Source organism: Cryptomeria japonica, chromosome 11, assembly GCF_030272615.1.
Source record: "Cryptomeria japonica chromosome 11, Sugi_1.0, whole genome shotgun sequence".
Taxonomy (NCBI): domain Eukaryota; kingdom Viridiplantae; phylum Streptophyta; class Pinopsida; order Cupressales; family Cupressaceae; genus Cryptomeria; species Cryptomeria japonica.
In genome coordinates, this window is record NC_081415.1 from 479543399 (window position 1) to 479563407 (window position 20009).

At 36.2% G+C, this 20009-nt stretch overlaps 1 protein-coding gene across 7 annotated transcripts in view; it reads right to left on the reverse strand.

The window, feature by feature from the left end:
* Positions 1-4977: 4977 nt before the first annotated feature.
* Positions 4978-20009, reverse strand: part of LOC131068727 (uncharacterized) — a 93963-nt gene continuing 78931 nt past the window's right edge. For 6 of the 7 annotated variants that reach the window (XM_058004005.2, XM_058003983.2, XM_058003989.2 and 3 more), the window contains 2 exons: positions 5609-5764; positions 4978-5453 (listed from right to left, as the gene is read on the reverse strand). In XM_058004005.2, coding sequence (XP_057859988.1) covers positions 5289-5453; positions 5609-5764 — 321 coding nt within the window. In that variant the 3' untranslated portion in view covers positions 4978-5288. Of the gene's footprint in view, positions 5454-5608; positions 5765-17060; positions 17580-20009 lie in introns of those variants that run through there. The other variant, XM_058004014.2, reaches the window with a different exon arrangement.

A 20009-nucleotide genomic window follows, 5' to 3' on the forward strand; every position in this document is an offset into this window, starting at 1 on the left:
GCAAAAACATGACAAACAATTCCCAACATGCCTTAGAAACTAAGAATTTGGTCTAAACAAGGGAGAAATTGAGGTTTATGAGGATTTTCGCTCTGGACCCTTTGGAAGGGTCAAGAGCGAAATCCATATTCTTGGCCAATCTCCCACTTCCTTTATCCAATTCTCCTTCAAACTTGATCGAACTCAAGCTCCTTTCATCTCACTTAAGCAAATCTACCATCAAATTAGCTCAAGACAAGGTCATTTCATCATTTTAGGCAAGATAGGGGGTCAAACTAAGGATTTCGCTCTAAAGCCTTTGGAAGGGTCAGGAGCGAAATTCTCATTCTAGGTTGATTTCCACTACTTCATCACCTCAAATCTTCTCTCAAAGGCAAATGTGCACCAAAGCCTTCTTATCACGCCTCAGAAGTCAATAAACTTGGTCATATCAAAGAGCAAGGTGGAGGAAAAGTGGATTTCGCTCTCGACCCTTTGGAAGGGTCAAGAGCGAAATCCATGTCTTAGGTCAAAATCTTCGTCTTTTAATGTGTCCAACCACCTTTCAAGGCAAGAACAAGCCAATTCATTCTCTAACATGCCATAGAAACCAACGCCTATCCAAAACAAGGGAGGAAATGAGTGTTATAAGGATTTTCGCTTTGGACCCTTTGGAAGGGTCAGGAGTGAAATCCTCTTTCCAGGTTGATTTTGCACTTCATTCATCCAATTCTTCCTCAAAACGTAATCAATTCAACTTCCTTCCACCCCAATCAAGGCAATCCACCATCAAAAACTAACTTTAGACAAGGCTAATCTAGGTCTTAAGGCAATAGGAAGGTCAAATGGAAGATTTCGCTCTAGACCCTTTGGAAGGGTTAGGAGCGAAATTTCCATTCTAGGTTGATTTTCACCATTTCATCGCTTCAATCTTCTTTCAAAGGCTAGAACACCTCAAGGTCACTGCAACCATGCCTTAGAAGTCCAAAACTTGGCCATAACAAGGAAGAAATGAAGGTTATGTGAATTTCACTCTGGACCCTTTGGAAGGGTCAGGAGCGAAATTCCTACTTGGGCTTATTTCTCACCTTTTTCCTCCCTTTCTTGGCTTGAAAATGACCTCTTAGTCCTCCTCCTATCATCATCAAGTCTATTTGCCATCCACTTGGCTCCAAAATTTTCATTTTTGATGGCCAAGGCCAAAATTGAGGGTCAAAGAAGAATCACTCTGGACCCTTTGGAAGGGTCAGGAGCGAAATCCCTAATCTAGGCTTAATTCACCTTGAAAATGTCCTGACTTTGCCTTAGACTCAACCCTTTGATGTATTTCCTTCCATATCTTTCCAATTCACTCAATAGTTCCTAAAATCGCCTCCTGAATCTTCCCTTTGCCACTGACTCTGCCTAATCAACTCTGACTTGAAAGAAGACAAGACTTTGACATGAAAAACCAACAAACCTGACCTACCTTGACTTGAGACTTTTATCTCTTTGGCACAATTTATCCATCTTCAATCTCCTGAAAGGTAAAACCCTTCTAAGATAACCCTAGGGTTCAAGGCATGCAACATATGACTTCCCAAATCCAGGCTACACTCAGCTGAAAGAAACCCTAGGATGAGCTCTTTGAGAGAAACCCTAATCTACCCGGCTCAGGCGACCACTAACCCACTCAAAACATCTAGCAAGTAGAGAAAAAACCTGGCTAAGGGAAAGCAAAACCCCCAAAAAAAGAGGGGGTCCCATCCTAATGGGGCGATTTGTGAAATGGTCACAACAGTAAGCAAGTGAGATACTTAGATATCCCATTTGTTGTCAACCCTCGTCTCAAAAACATGTGGAACTAGATTGAAGATAAGATTTATACAAAAATTGCTAAGTGGAATATGCATTTTCTTCCTCTGGCAGGAAGGCTACAAATTTGCTAGAAAAATATTTATTTTTATATCTTGTATTATTTTTCAATTTGGCTATTTTGTAATTATAAGTGAATGAAATTTGGAAAAAAATCAGGTCCTTTCTATGGTCAAATGGCAAAGGCAAGAACACAAGGCACTTAGTGAAGTGGGACTGGTGTTGTGTAAGCAAATTGCAAGGTCTTGGGCTCAAAAATTTGAAGATGCATGGTATCTCCTTAGCAATCAAGTGGATTATAAAAGCCCTAGATGGTTATGAGCCATGGAAAGTCCTTGTCAGGAATAACATCCAGATGGTTGGAAAGGTTTGAAGATCTTTGACTCCCTGTTTGGTAACTTCTGTGTTATCCCCCCTGGATCTAATGTTTTTAGGAGCATTTGGAAGGCTTGGAAATGTATTAGAGAGAAAGTCAAGGGTTGTGATTTCTACAGCCATGTGGATAATAAAAATTTTACTAATAGATCAATATGGTGGAATCTTTATCACAAGGACAAACCCCTTGCCTTATTGCAAGGTCGCTCTTCAAAAGTTTGATGATGTAAAGGAATTAAAAATTTTGCGCATATTCTTGATAATTTACGGCTGAGATCTTGGTCTGATCTAAGCACCGAGTATGGGCTTCCACAGTCCCATTGGAGGACATGGTCAGTTATCAAAGAAGCTTGTAAAGTACTGCATTTTCCTATTAAATCTGCCTCTGATGCTGAGATGGTCAAAAATGCTAGATGAAGTGAAGGTACCTTGCTGGATAAAGTGGCCTCAAACTTGATTTAACTAATTCCTGGTGGACACTAATGTTGTGACCAGACACCCCAATGAATGCTGGAATCTGAACCTTAATCCTGCCCAGTGGTCTGACTTTTGTTCATCTGTGGTTTATTGTTGTAGAACCAAAGAAAGCATTATTCAAATTCGCTTGTGTTGTTGAAAAAGCTTCTGTTGTATAAATCTGATGTGAATCTTTGCCCATTGTTTAGGGTTCCTAAAAATGTTGAGCAAATCTTTTTCAAGTGCTTGTTTGCAAAAGAAGTCTGGTCCATTTTTTTGTCTGGCTTAAATGGTTGGTCTCTTAATTTAGTCAGTGTATCTTTGAAATTTTAGTTGGTTGTATTAAAGACCTTGGTAAAGCTTACAACCTTTTCTGGCTTGTCCTTTGTATTGAAATTCTTTGGGTTTTGTGTAAGTTTAAGAACAATGAATGGTATCAAGGTCGGATGAGGAAACTTTCTGAGTCTTCTAGAAGACTCATTTTCAGTACTGCGGCTATGCAGGTGACTATCACACTTGAAACCTCCAGAGACAGATTTGATGAACTGAGGGATTTTGAACACACAGTTGCTTCAAGAAAGAGAAATGATGATTTTTAAAGGCTTTCATGGAGCTCCAGAACCAGTATTACAAGAAACACCAGGTCACTCTCCTCAAATACTTAGATATCAGAGATGGGAATAGAGTATTTACTCCTAATGATGATGTATTTATCATTGAGACTCCCAGTAACTCTTATGATATGGATTCTCTTAGTGACAGAATTACTAGACTTCGGGTGAAGACCTTACATTTTGATTCCAGATTTGCAGTGATTATTGTGACAGGCCATCTCCATTTTTTATTTGTTCATAATACCTAACAATCATTCTACAGGTGACAGTATGCATAGGTGCAGTTCTTCAACTGTCCCAAACTAAAGAAAAGCCGTTATGCTTGGGTATGCTTGCAACCATACGGTACCAGATTTTGCTTCAGTCTATACAGTACCAGTCTACCAGATACTTGGGTATGCTTGCAGCTATACAGTACCAAATATTGCTACTATATTCATGCTATGGTTCTATAACAGTTTACCAGAGCTCTTGGCTTATGGTTCTATGACAGTTTACTCTCAAGCTTAGACTGTTTCATTCTGCAGATTCTATGTTCTCAACTCCAGATGTTGGTACTGGTTGTAATTTTATACTGTCTTCCGGTTATTATAGTTTAAGTTTGTAGGATGGTCTTCTAGTGATATTGCTATGTAATCATGAACTGTGACAGCAGTATTACTATTCTACCTTCCGTGCTGTGATTGAATGTACTCAGGTTCCCTTCTGGTAATATATTATCAATTCAAAAAAAAGTTGATAAACTGTATTCATAGTATAAATTCAAGAAATAATGTAATAACAAGAGGACTGCAAATGCAACGCCTTTGTAATAAAACAAGGGTATAAACCAGTGAACTATAAAGAAGGAAATGCAGAAAAATCAAAGATGTATAGAAGGGAAGAAAGTATAAAATGTATCTAATCCTCCCCCAATACCAGAATTATCATTGATGATCTTTGACAAAGTTTTAGGAATTAGGAAAACAAAGTTGCAGTCTATATCAGTCTTGGGCAAATCCTCAGAATTGTTAAGTACATGTGCTCAGAGTCTCAGACAAAGCAGTCTATCCTGGAATCGAGGGTGAAAGGATCTATGTAGAAGTAAAGAACCTGCTAATGTAAGGTCAAAGAATCTATCTTGAAGAAAAGAACCTGGAGATGTGCCTACCCTTGCAGGCCGTGAACAGCCCACATTAGCGCTCTTTGAATTATTTCAATAAATTTACCTGCATTAAGTAGCCCTATTTCATATGTACAAAACCAGCGAATTTGGCAGTAACTCTGTCATAGCAACACAAAAGGTGTTACTTAGAAAGTAACAACAATGAATTTGCATATCAATGACCAAACAAATCACATGCACAAATGAACCAGTTTAGCCATTGAAAAATCAATTAAATTTAGCAAGCTAGGAAGAGATGTTTGCTCCTTGAATTAAAAAGCTGCAATCCAAGATTTCCTCACAGGATAAGAGAATAGTGTCATCTTCCAAGAAAAAATATATTCTCCTTGCCTTGGTATAAGCACAATAGCTTTTGAACCAGGAAACAAAGTATTTCTATAATAGCAATATTATAAAATTTAAATAACCGTCTGTTCCAAAGAAAGGTTATATGACACAATTATCATTAACATTTCTCCTGTATACTTGTAATTGGATATAGCAGATCATACAAGAAAATCATTACAATCAATAAGAAACAAGGAACCACTTGAGTAAGACTTCAAATGAAAGAATTTTTATATTAACGGGATCACTGGAAATGATTGCCCATCTAAGCCCTTTGTGCATCTGATGGGAATTCCATGAAAGGGCATTTTTTTTAATTGGAGTAAGCAATCTAAGATTACAAAGAGAATAGAGAAACAGCAACCTGCTGAAAACAACCAGCTGTTACAAAATTACATACAGCAGCACAATTCCATGAAAGGACATTTGACTGGCATCCTTTCAACAATAAAATGAGAATGAAACAATTTGAATTAAAGATTTTTCACAATATTATGATACAGAGAATTCTCCCAAAATTAGTAATCATGCAAAAATTCGTCAAACTCTGTCCCTTTTAGCCTGTGATAAACCTCCTTCCAATTTTGGATCTGCTTTGAAAGAGGCTCGGTATGTATTTTCACATGATGACTAGTTAATTTCTTTGGTATTACCCCTAGGAACTTTTGAATCTCCAGAACATGCTGCAGATAAAAATACAACAATTTAGCAAGTAAATAAACAGATGATTTCCCAAATGAAAGGAACAGCCACTGAACAAATATTCAGTTCCATGAGCTGAAGTTTAACAGACGAAACAGAACTTGCAATATACTTTTCCAAATTGAATATTAACTACCAAAGAATTTTTGACTAAATCTTCGTAAGAGACAGTTTTGTGGCGGGTGCTTCTGAAGGAAACAATTGCATCATGACATAATTCCTCAACTCGACGCAGATACAGAGGTAGAAGAGTCACATTCACCACTGGCTTAAACGTTGCCAGTATTTGTGCCTGCAATGACACAGTATATCTTAGTGGAAAGCTTACTTAGCTCTAATGTTCTATTTCTGACATAATATTTAACATTTTTAGTATTAAGTATATTCTACAACTCCTACATATAACAACTTTTTGGGCAAGCAATTTTACAATTCAAATAACAGCTTACTGTCACTGGAATGCCCAGTTGACCAATTTTACCTGTGTTTAAAAAAAAATTGCCACTAATGAAAGACTTATTTAAAATATAGCATCACAGCCTTACCAGAACTGAGTCAGATGAGCAAAATTCAAACGACAGTGCTATTATAGAATTTAAACAGAAACAAAATTGAGATAATGTACTGTAATGGTTCAGTTTCTGAGATTTTGCAAGTATAAGCTTGACTACATACAAAGCATATACTAATAGAAGATGATAAAAACTATTTATAAACAAGACATACCTAGACTAAATATTTTAAGAAGCTTATGCTTGATCTGGCAAGCTAATAGAGGTTCTTGAACAGGATATCTGTGTAGCATAAGATTGTATTTAGTTTGTCTACTTTTCTCAGATTTAGTCATCATAAAATTAAACATGTGATTGCATGTTAATTTTTAAATAGTATTAACTGTTTAGGTAATCTTGATCTACTGTGTTGACATGTCATGCCCCTGCCAAATTGCTACCAATCACAGCATGCATAGCTGTGCATTTCCAGCAACTAGGCAATTAAAAAGAGGTGCCAAATAATATACTGGAAGTAACACTAGCAATATTAGATAGTGCTAGCAAAAATAATTAATTAAAATTAAATTATGTTTTCAAGAGCAGCAATGGTGTCAGAAAGATTGTGACTCTTCCAAAAAGAAGATATATGTGGGGATCATTCCATGAGGAGGTATCAATCGGAAGAAAATCTGAAGTGACTTTGCAAGTAATTAATTACAGCCAAAGAGGACGTAAACCCTCCAAGGAAAAATCAAGAGACATAAGGATGAAAACACTTAATTTCTCCTATGAAGTAAATGGACGAAAACCCATAACTTGTCTAGTTATCAAGGACAAACATTTAAGGAAATAGTTGTAAATTGCAAGAAGAAAAGTCGCAGAAAATCAAGATAAGATTATTTTCAGAATTCTTTAAATATTATAATAAAACTCATGATATTGATTTAATGTATCTATAAATATAAATGCAATTATCATTTTAGAATCTAAAATAATGTTTTAAGGAAAAAATAAGAAATGTTCTAGAACAGGACATTACAAATGGTATCAGAGCAAAAATCCTACCAGCCCATGGAAGCTAAAATGATGGATGCATTCTAATCAAAGAGATTTGAAGGTCTACAAAAGGAAGAGGACATGGATCCTATTCAAGAAATATTGTACAAACTTGAGGCCCTCAGAATTATTGAAAACTACCAAAGGTTGTCAGAAGATTTAAAATCTTTTGAAGAGATTTTGAAAATTGAAGGATGAAAGAAGCTGAGTTTATTCAAGAATTTATTATTAGGATTCAAGGCATTGTAAACCAGCTTAGAACCCAAGGGGAAACTGTCATAGAGCAAAAAATTGTAGAAAAAAATTTAAGCTCTTCCTCCAAAATTCGATCCAATGGTGATACCCATTCAAGAAAGTAAAGATCCAACTACTTTCAAAATTGCAGAATTGATAGGTTGTTTGCAGTTTCATGAAGAGCATATGCGGCATTCTATGGAGAGCCTAGTGCAAGCAAGCTTTCCAATCTACCATAAGAATTAATGAAAAGTCTACAATCCCTACCTCTCACTCTAAATCTCAAGGGGAGTCTTCCAAGAATATAGGATATGGTAGGGGAGATTTCTATGACAAACAATCTACAAGGATTTGAAATTCTGGACCTTGACACAACTTATGACTAAAATTGAGATGGCTAACACAAATTTATTCCTGCATACAAACAATCACTAAACTAACAAAGGAAAATAGGTACCCTGATACCACAATCGAGTTTCAAATTTTGGATTAAGCGTAACAAACAAAAAACACAAGGAAAAACAAAGAATCTGAAGAATGCCAACATTAAAACACATTCCTTGGAACTTTAAGACAAGGAGCTTAGCAAGCAAATAACAAATAGAATATCTTAGAACCTACTAAATGCAGAAAAGAATGAGAACAAAAAGATCGACCATGCAATTCTATTGGCAAGACAGAGCCAATCTAATCCCATTAGGTTCAAAACCCAGAAAGGTAGCCTAATGGAGGCCAATGGTGAAAACCCCAAAGGGTGCCAAAGGCTAGCATCAAGATAATCCTTTCCCATACCAGTTAAAAACAATCAAAGCTACTACAACTCCAAGTCAAAGGAACAGCAATGCAACACATAGAGACAACTTGTGGCCACTTCAAAAGGGCACAGCCACAAACGAATAGGGATAGGGACATGTCCCTATACATGGAGAAGCTATATTAACAACATAATCATATGATACATGAAGAAATATAAGTATTAGTATGTACGAGTTAGGGTACATAAGATAGAGCATACAAGATAGGATAGAGAATAGAAGAGGTACTAGAACAAAGTATAATATGTAATGAGAGATATAGAGGATATATGACAATGTAGTATGCCATGATATAATGAATAAATGAAAAGTTAATGAAGCCTCAATATGTATAATGAATGAGTGTATATGTATAGTTCCCTTCTTTTTTTTATAATCTTACTGCATATATTCTAATTCTCTTCCTCATCCATGGCACTAGGGTCAAACACAACTCTTAACATAGAAATAACTCAGATCACCGGTTTGCATTTTCTTGTCAACATTTGGTTCTATTGTTGCTGGAGGTAAAGAAAGGACCAAACTGAAGGAGATTGTGTGGTGAGAGAATCTTCAAGGAGAGTGATTACAAGATGATGATGAAAATGATTCCAAAGCTGTGAATAGCACAAACTAGGTCCTAGTCCTCGAGGGGGTTGGCTATTAGGCACGTAAGGGGTGAGTATAGAATGGTGGGAGGGGGGTCCTAAAAACATGGAACAGTTGAGTCGGATCAAGGTTAAACTTTTGGGGATAGATAAGATGAGATTATGGATGGATAAACTTCACTATCTATGGCAAAAGGAAACAGAAAGAAACAAAGAGAGATAGGTGAGGAGATCATGATGGCATATGAGAAGAATGTTGATGAAGATAGGTGGTTAAAACAGACCCAAGATAGGGTGGAACTTTACCCCAAGAGGATTGAAAAGGCTGGGTAAGTCTTATTGGAGTGCATCCGGAGGGTTGCTTCTGAGAATTTAGATAAGCTTGAATCAAAGGGATTGACGAGTTGAAGGTTTCTCATTAACGATGATATATCAAAGCAGTCAATAACCCTGATAAGAAAAGAAAAAGAAAATTCATAAGGTTGGCAAAGCAATTAAAGGAATATGATGAACTGATTGAGTTGATTAGAGGAGGGCTAAGAAGTAGTAGCGTTCAAGAAAAGCCTACAAGCAAGAGTACTCAGCCAGTCAATTTTTTGACTCAAGAACCTAATTATAATCTAGATCCATCACACCTAAAGGTCGCAATTAATAAAGGGTTCAAGGGATTACAAATCCCAACTTCTTAATTAAAACCTCTAAATTTCGATGCAAAAGATTTGGATGATGTGGTGAGCAAGAATGTGAGCCTACAAAAGGATAGGATGTTGAGAACCCTCAAATTCTAGGAAAGGAAGAAAAATAAAGAGAACATGAATTTAAATAAAATTTTCAATAATTTAAAATTTGCCCTAGAAAAAATAAAAGCATTTGAAGAAGGATGTAATTCAAGTTTTTAATAAGAATTAATGAGGAATTCTTATAAGACACATCCCAAAGAGCAAGAAGGACACATGAGGCGATGAGCCCCCCTAAACCAAGAATCACCTTGCATGCCAATTAAAGTGACATTTTGTGGACCCTTCCAAATGGAGGAATAGGGTATGAGAAGAAAATTTGTGAGTTTGTGTGGTAATCTTAGGCAAAGATTTCATTTAGTGGAACAACCCAAGGATAGGGTAAAAAGAGGAAGCTTGTCAAACAACAAGAGGCTATTAAGAGTGTGAATAGTTCAAGAAAGAAAGGACAAGAGGATCTTAGAATAGACAGGAAAGCAAGGAGAGTAGAGAGGAATCTTCAAAAATAAGCATAGGCTTACCTAGTTATCTGAATCATACCTAACCATAATCATAATCTTAGCCAACTTCCCATCTTTGGGAAGGACACCAAAGAAGCATCAAAACACCTGTTTTCTCTAGAGTCCACATGGAGAAGACTAAGAATAGGTGACAACCAAATCAAATTATATGATTTTTTGGAACATTACTATTGGAAGGTGTGCGCCCTTTGCCCCCTTGGTTGTTGAGCGACACCCTTGGGGATTCGCAACATGGCCTAACTGCCTCCTGTGATTTGTTTCTCTGGTGTTTGTATTGGATGTTAAAAGGTTGATGAAACTGTTAAGGACTATAGCTAGAGATTTTAAAGTGTGGTCAAAAAATTAGAGGAACCCCTCATAGAGAAACATTGAATTGAGTAATTCATCTCTAGATTATTATTTGTGATTGAAGCAAAATATTGGATGGTAATTAAATTAATATGTGGAAGCAATGTAATTGGCCTCAAGGATTAAAGCATGGGTCTAGAAGATGGAGAATGAAAAAGTTGGAAATGCAGAAATCATGAAATTGTGGTCAGAGTTAGAGCAATCAAGACTCATAAATGAAATATTTCTAGAAGAGAAAAGCCATAGGGACTCAACACAACTGCACAAATACAAGATTTGGTGCACAATTGCACCAATGAAAGTCATCTCAAGATTGAGTGTCCTATGATAGAGAGTAAGAAAATTATAGCTATGCTAAGAGTAGAATTTGCAGAACCACCTAGAAGGCCAAGAAGTGGGTATTGTGGTGTTTGCGATGACTTAGATGATGAAATAGAGGATTGTCCATTGCTTCTTTTCCAAGTGAAAGATGACAACAGGCCATGGTACAATGGTAGATATTAAGATGAATCTCTCATTTACAAAAGAATGGCAAGGCAAAAGGATTACTGAAAAGACGCTTCCACATTTAGGCCCATGTATATCAAGTGCCACAATGGAGAAATAATCAATTATAAAGCAAAAAAATACAATAAGCAGTACCTCAAATCTAGGACTGAGAACCCTCTAGTTATCAAGAAGATTACTTACAAAAGAAGATAAGAGGTGGAAACTGCAATAATGAAAAAGGATGCAACAAAGGAAGAGGTTGAGGCTAGAGAAGGAGAGAAGATGTTACTTGCTTAAAATGAGGAGAGATAAGCCATTATTCGAATGAACATAGAGAAGAGAAGAAGAAATCATATGGAGTTTATGGAAATTACGCATGTTTATTTTGGCTTCATCAAGGCAGCCTAATATTATAAAAATAGCCAAGTACCCACTAGGTGTGACAAACTTTCAAGACCTGATGTGGCAAAGGAGGCCTTGGTCCTAATAAAAATTCCAAAGAAAAATCCTCCTAATGCTAGAAGATGTCAAAAAACAAATGCAAAGGATAAGGAGGAGGTAGGAGAAACCTCCCTCACTAAGCAATAATAATTGGAGAAAGAATATCAAGATAGAAAGGTCAAAGGAAATATTGCTGAGAAGAGCTATACAAGAATATAAAAAGAAAAACCATGCGACAACAATCACCTACGGAGGAATTGACATTGGAAAACAAAAAATGATTTAGAAAGATTCAAATATAAACAAAATATAAAATGAGGAATTGTAGAAAGAGAAGGGACTAGTGACCTTGTAGAAGAAGAAAACATACTAGAAAATCTGAAGTAGTTTGCTAGATACTAGATTAAATGCATAAAAGCCAATAGGAAAGGTCAGGTCAGTAGTGTGCTAAAATCTACAAAGAAATGAAAGAGAAACACCCTATTTTGGTCAAACTAAGAGTCAACAATAAATGGGTAAAGAATGCACTAACAGACTTGGGTGATAATATTAAAATTGTTCCAAAACGAACCTAGGAGTAGTTTGGAAGAAAAATTTGAAAGAAAGGATCTCAAGTGAGAAGCTCTAGATGACACATTGGAATTCAATGCGGCAAAATGGTAACATACTCATAAGCCTAATATTCTCAGCTGGAAAGCGTTAACCATATTAATAAAAACTAGATACGTGGAAGAAGGGAACTAAGATTTGATTGAGGTATATATGGCAATTCAAACTGAAGCAAACACAGCAAAATGCAGGTGCAAGTGGGATTCAATGAGAGAATATAAGGAATGACTCCACATACATCTATTTTACTGGATCCTATCTCCAATAGGAAAGACTTGGCATATAAATTAAAAGAAAAAAGTGAAGAAACCTGCAGCTAGGATATGTTGCTTTTTTGGTAAAATCTTCCAGTTTCAAATCCTAATAAACAACTACAAAGAATACTATAGAGGATGAAATAATAGCCCTACTTTCGGAGGAGGTAAGAGCAAGATTTGGAGAAAAGAGAGACACATTAGTACCATAGAAAGAGCAAGGTATAAGGAAGATAATCAAATCGATGGATAAGGCAATGGAGGTACCTCGAAGGATAAAAAAGGAGAAGAACCGGAGTTTGAAGAAGATCCTAAAAATTTAGAGGTGCAAGTTGAAGATGGAGAAAGGGAGTTGATAGTGCAAAATTGTTACATGGGGATGCGTCCCCAACACTCAAACTCCATCCCCATCCCTTGAGGCATTTTGAGGACAAGGAGACATTAAGGGACATCCCCTAGTGAACCCCCCCCAACTAAGAAAATCCCAAAACATCCCAGAAAATGTCCCTAAAATCAGGGACTGTAGGAAACACATAGGGATGCCTAGCCATCCCCAAGGTGGCTAGGGACGTCTCAGATGTCCCTCAACTGTCCCAGGGACAGCCATGCGTCCCCTATGGAAAAGCAATTTTTTATAATGTTTCAAAAATAAATCATTCATCACATTAAAAAATTGCTATTAAATATATCACGACAACATTATAACAGCAGTATAACATGACAGCATTATAACAGCAGCAATAAATAAATCATAGCAGCAGTATAACAACAATTAAATTAATCATGACAACAGTGACAACAACAACTGTGGTATAACAGCAATAAATATATCACAATTTAGATTCATAGTTAATGATATAATTTATATAAGAGTTAACTCTAACAGTAGTAATTTGGATTTCTGATTTCACTATTCAAAAAGTCTTAAACTCCAAAATCCTTGATATGGTATTAAAGTCTGTTATTATTGTCGGTTGCAAAAGGGATTAAAGGTGCATTTGCCATCATCTGGTACAGAGTGGTACTGTGTGAGAAGTACAAACAAACAATTTCTTTTTGGAATGTGGTTGGCATGCAGGCTTCTGCAGACATCATCCCACATCATATTAGGGAAACGCATCCCATGCTCCATGCTGCCCTAAGATCCTTGTCCCAGAATCATTGGAACATAGCAAAAATATCATTTTTTCTACCAACCTCTTAAAATTAAAAAAGAAAATATAACGCAATATTGATATTTTTTGTGTTCCAATGTTTCTAGGACAAGGATGGTAGGGCAGCATGGGATATATATATATATATATATATATGTATATGTGTATATATATATATATATATATATATATGTATATGTATATATATATATATATATATATATATATAGAGAGAGAGAGAGAGAGAGAGAGAGATCCCCCCACTATCCCCAAAAAATAGCCCTCAGACTGTCTACTGTGACATTTTCAGTTTCACATCACCCCATTGCAAATGGGGACCCCCCTCTTTTTTGCTTTTGGCTTAGGGTTTTAGTGTTGTTATCTTGGCTTAGTGTTAGTCTCTTAGCCGTTGGTCTTTGCTTGTGAAGAGGTTGGGTTCTATCAGTCGCCAGGGTCTCCTATGCAAACATGGATAGGTCCTAGGGTTTTCGTATGGCGAAGGTTAGGTTTGAGGAATAGATGTCAGGAATTGTTTTCAATGAAGTGAAATATCCAAATGATGAAGTGATGAAGTTAGAGTAGGAGGAGAAGGCAAAGATTGTTGCCAATATCTTGTTGTAAGAGACGTTTTCATTGAAGTTATGGTGAATTCTCTATGTTAATTCAACATGTTGCATGGTCTCTACTTCTCATTTGCTTTAAAGTTGGTTAGATGAATAGAAGATATCATTGTTGAGGAATGGTGTACCTAATGTTCATACTACTTGTAATTTGTTGATTGCAAATTGTAGTGCGTAGTCAACCGAACTTGTGAGAAAGCTTAACTTCTATTACTTCATGCTCATTGTTCATGTGGTTGATGTGCACTGGTGATATGAAAATCATTGTTTTATCCTTAGGAGATCGCATCAATTTTGTGCAGTTGTTCCTTGATGGCAAAACAAAGCTTGGTTTGGTCACACCTAATCAACAATTAGTTCCTACATTCTTAGGATTAGATTAGCTTTCTTAACCCTTAATTCCTTTTGCTATTTGTTTTCCAAGTCAAGTAAGTCTTCATGTTCCAGCAACATTCATGTTCAAGGTAAGTCCCCTTGTGATTCCAACAAATCACATCAACCATTGAGCTATCTACATGTCAAGACTTGGCAATAGAAACCTTGGAGTCATCTCAGTTGATCACATAATTTAGCATCCGAGGAGATTTTGATCAAGAGAGGATAGAGTGCCTTTAGTATTTTACTTTGGTATTGTATTCTATGTTGCATAGTGCAGAAAAACAAACCAACACTATCACCCCCAAAACACATCCCATGCTGCCCTACCATCCTTGTCCCAGAAACACTGGAACATAGAAAAAATATCAATATTTCTACCAGCCTCTTAAAATTAAAAAAGAAAATATAATGCAAGGTACACCTAAGATAGCAAAAATTGGAGTGTATTGGGCAGAAAAAAAGTGATGAAAGTGGTAAAAGTATTTACGGACTACAAATACCTTTTCCCTAGAACATTCACTGATCTAAAAAGGCATTAAGGAAAAGGCAAGTGTCCTGAAGATATAGCTAAAGAAAGAAGTAAAACTATAGAGAAAGAGACCATACCATTTGAACCCAAATGTTAGTGTTAAGGTCAAGCAAGAATTGGATAAGATATTTAGTAGGTGGTATCATTATGCCAATTGAAGATGCAAAGTGGATTAGCCACATGGTTGTACATCACAAGAAAATGGGAGAAATTTGAATTTATGTGGATTTTACAAAGCTAAACAAGCCATGTGTATGTGATCCTTTCCCTACTCCATTTACAAAAGAGGTATCATTATGCCGATTGAAGATGCAAAGTGGATTAACCACATGGTTGTACAACACAAGAAAATGGGAGAAATTTGAATTTATGTGGATTTTACAAAGCTAAACAAGCCATGTGCATGTGATCCTTTCCCTACTCCATTTACAAAAGAGGCACTGGAGATAGTGGTTGGCATAGAAGTACATTGTTTTACAATGGTTTCTCAAGATATCATCAATTAAAAGTTTAGGAAGGAGACTAGTTAAAAAAAAACTTTTGCCACCGAAGTAGGATCCTTCATGCATGCTGTGATGCCATTCATACCAAAAAATGCACCTACTATTTGCACAAAATCATGGTTTATGCATTTAAGGAGGTCATACATGACTTTATGGAATTGTACTTACATAATTGGATTATTTATGAATTACCAAAAGATCACGTCCACATGTTAAAGCTCATGTTCGAAAGGTGTAGGTGTTTGAAAATAGCAATAAATCTTAAGAAATGTACATTTGCGGTATCATTTGGTACCTTGTTGGGGCACTTAATTTGTAAAAGAAGGCATGATGGCTGATCCATTGAAAGCTCATTATCATCCATGCATTAAGAAAATATAATACCATACAAAAAATTCATCATCTGAACCAAGAATTTAGTTAACATTTTGACTTTATCATATGCTGTATTATAATTAATTTTGGCACTTTCTTTTAGCATGTTATGTTAGGCTTGAACTATAGTGAGTTAATGGCAGACACTTAGGAGTTACTTTCAAATTCTAACAAAGAAGAATTTGCACAATTTTTTTCCATTTATTTAGATTCAGAATTTTATTCAAATTCTCAGTAATTATGACCAAAGTTTATTGTCTTCAGATTTTACCAGACAAGTCTACTAAGACTACTCATCTTGTACTCCTCAGAATATCCAAACATGTCCTAATAAATCTCTACAATGTAGTGAGCACAATGCACTTAAATGTTGCATACAAGAAACATGGCCATTGAAAATGGTAAAAAGATAAATAATTATTGTCACTCATTTCTCAACTCATGCATAATCATATTTGTGTTTAGGAAAAGGAGCTTCAAAAGAAAATTGTATAAGAATATTTTTGGAATCAACTTTTGATGCACACATTGAGGCCTATCATTGTCATACCACTATCAAAGAAATTCACAAATATTTGAAAACTCCAAGGGCTTCACTATGGATGCCATTATCACAATAGAATCACACAAATTTAGAAACATTGTGCCATGTAGTAATTAGCAACTTTTCAAATACCTCCTCACTAGATATTCTCTAAAGATACAAAGGGAAACATCTCGATCAAATCAAGTTTTCCAGCAAAACTTAATAAGACATGTCACTCTTTCCTTGGGGGATACAAAGGCATATTAAATATGTGCCAAAAGAAGAAACACTTCTATTGTAAACAAACAAAAACACTTTATCACTATAAGGCTAGCAAAGCCTTCTTTATAACAAGAAAACAAGTTAGAGACAATAATAACACCAACATTACCAATCATTAGTTGTTCAATATGAAATCTAGAAATTTATCTAATTGAACTTGATCATCACACTACCTAAGACAAGAACATTCATGGCATCTTTTAGGTGGCTGACCAATTCCCAATACACTTTTTCCAATCCTTGTTATTAAATATATAAGTTTTTCTTTATAATTGAGCCCTTGATTCTAATGCATTGCATCTAAGGAATACTTGGAATTTTTCATTTACAAGAGCTAACTAGCACATAAGAGTAGGAAGGGTATTTTAAAATCATACACATTAAACATTGAAGCCAAGATTGACAATAAGGCATTTAAGTAAAAAATTGTAAGCATCAAATACCACATCAAATACCAAATGAAAGAAAAGTAGAGAATTATTCGTTTTTAACTATGTTGCCAATTTGGGTATAGGGATGGGTACAGATACGGATACAGATTCAAGGATACGGCAAACAAATAAATTCCTTGGGTACAGATACGTCAGTACATATATACAAACATCAAAATTATAATATATAAACTGTATCAATGTATAACTATAAAAAGAGTGATACTCATAAATCCATAATTGCTAATATTCATAATATCGTAATATCATATTCATAATTTGCAAAAATGATAATATCCAAGTCTCAAAATGTCATGACACAATGAAAATTCAAATTAAAACCAACAGCCCACTTTTAATATCCATATTCATCTTCATCAAAAGCATCAACTTCAAGGCCAACATTTGGTCAACATCATTTTAACCACAATCCATTGGATTGCCACTCCCACTAGTTACGTCTATGTCAAGTGCAAGAACTGCCTCATCTATAGAGGCTTGAGCAAGTTGTGCAACCGTAGCATCTAAATCAGCACACTCAGGGGCTAGATCACAATTCCTTGTCACACCCTCATTGTATTCAGGTTTCTTATGTGACAATAGACGAAGGTTGGAGTGTATGTAGACCAAATCCTCTGCTTTTTTTGCACCCAAATTATTGCACCTAACCAAGTGATGAAGGAGTGTGTGCTCCATTCCACTCAGCTAAAGAAGAACTTGCAACCTGTTGAGTTTCCATACAATGTTTAGTTAAAAACATAAAACATGAATTACAAAATAAAAAATATTTTAATATGATACTATCGAATGAAATGCAATAAAAATAAAAATAAAAAAGATACATACTTGGGAGAGAATTTTAATTGCAAGAGGCTACAAGAAAATGGAACCTTGACCATGTACCTGTTGACGTGTATTTTGTACACAATCATACACAGAATAAAATACCCAAAGGCATCTTATCCTGTCTTGAATAAAGTCGCTAACTGCTGAAGATTTCGCAAGAAGGATCAGTTAGGATGACTCCAATGTTCTTTTAGTAGGGTCTCTACGTGTGGATAAGCACCAGTGGTCGTTGTGATTGCTGTGTCATCAAGGGGCCTTACGTTGCCGAAGATTTTGCTAAACTAAACAAGCTTTTCAAAAAAAAATATCAAAAGATAGGGTTTGCAAGAGGTCTAATCTAGTCTAACCCTAAGAATGACTTGATGTGGACAAGACTTGGTGAGATTCTACCAACTTCAATTTTGCCATAAATTAACAACTCAATTGAAATTGATGCGATCTTCTAAGGTAACAAATGATTTTTCAATACATCAAAGATCAAAGACACTACCACGAAGGTACATATCCAAGATGCAATAATGATTGAAGATTTAAGTGATTCAAATATCTCCAGTCGACCACGCAAGGCATTCCTACAATCAGCAAGAAGCTAGTGGTTTGGAAAGCGAATCCTACCAAGGATCAAGTCCAACACTTTGTCCTTCGAATTAACACACTACCTTGATTGAGAATGATTCAAGGAAAATGAACAACCATGAAGATAACCAAGAAAATTGCAACAAAACACCATAACTTCAATATTTCATTGATCTCAAAGCCATCATGTACAACAATTGCTTGGATTCCTTTCTCAAAGCTCAATCTTGCTACAAAAGTAAATTGCTTCTAAACTCGAATCTCTCTAATAATTTCTAACTCTCTGATTCTCTAGCTATTTTCTAATCTACAAAATGAAATGAAATGAGGGTATAAATAGCATCCTCAATTACAATGAACGCTCCAGATCAAAAAGCAGATCAACGGTCAAGATCATGACACCTAAACCCTAATTAGGGTTTGTTACAAATAGCCTCCTTTTTACTGAACAATATTAAATGCATAGCCAAATATTAAATTTGGCAAAAAAACCTAGGAGACATAGACCAATGACAATTAAGGTGCCATGTCATCTATAACAACCTCTCATCTAGAATCTTATTCCCTTTCCAATGCTCCTTTTTAGCATATGAAATGAATCTTGATATGATTCCTTCGATCTCAGCAATTGGAATCTCGGGAAGATTCTTCATTCTTTCTTCTAAGTGGATGACCTGATCAAATGCATCTAGAAGAGCTGCGTCCCATGTAGGTTCAAGTTCCTTAGTCTTTTCAATCAAGAGCATAGTAGCAAACATCTGGTCTTGTTGCTCATCTGTGATATTAGCGTCCTTGCAAAAGATGACCTTGATTCTATCTTCCAATTCCTGCAAATCTACATCCGTCTCAACTTCGATCCTCCTGCCAAGAATGGTACGAAGTACCTCAAATACTCTGTCCTGGATCGGGTTGATCACCTCCTCAACATGACTGCATCTAGTACTGATGTCCTCGAAGAGAACTTCCTTCATCTGGAGTAAGGTTGACCACTGAAGTAAACTGTGAGGTCCACCATCCATAATCTTTTCCTGCGCTAAGACCTTCCTTGATGTTTGTCTGATTACTCGCAAGACAAGGATGATAACATCTTTGGTATGAGCAAAAGCGGCCACTGTTATCATCAAGTTGTGGATGATCTCAAGAACCTGAATAGCTCGGTGAATGGTCTACATCATCCTTGTTGCAAATTCCGTGGCGATTGTATGAGATTTATCCATCCAAGTGCTCATACGCTGGACCATACCCCTGAATCTCTCTGCCTCACCAATTGATTGAAGGGGAAGTGCCTGTATGGGTGATCTTGCTGGATCCTGACGTCCTAAAGGCTGATTGAGATGGCTGAAATATGTTCTCCATGCACCGACCTCTCTCTCAAGCTTTCTACTCTTCTCCATTTCTTCTCTAAGCTTATCTTTCAACGCCTCAAACGAATCGGTGGCATCATCTAGTGTCTGCTCGGCTGTGGATGGACCTAGCTCAAATGTCTCTATATTATATTCCTCTGCTAGGATCTCACCTTCGTACTTGTCCACGGACGGTGTAGCTATCTGTAATTTTCTGGATCCAGTCTCATCTCTAATCATCTTGGACATCTTGGTAGCCTTTCTCTTCTCTGTCACTCCCTGGGAATGTCCAACAAGGCTCTCTAAATCAATCACATTGTCTTCGTCCTCGATCACAATCACCTTCGTTAATCTTTCCTTCAACCAGTCTGGGATAGCCGATCTTGTCT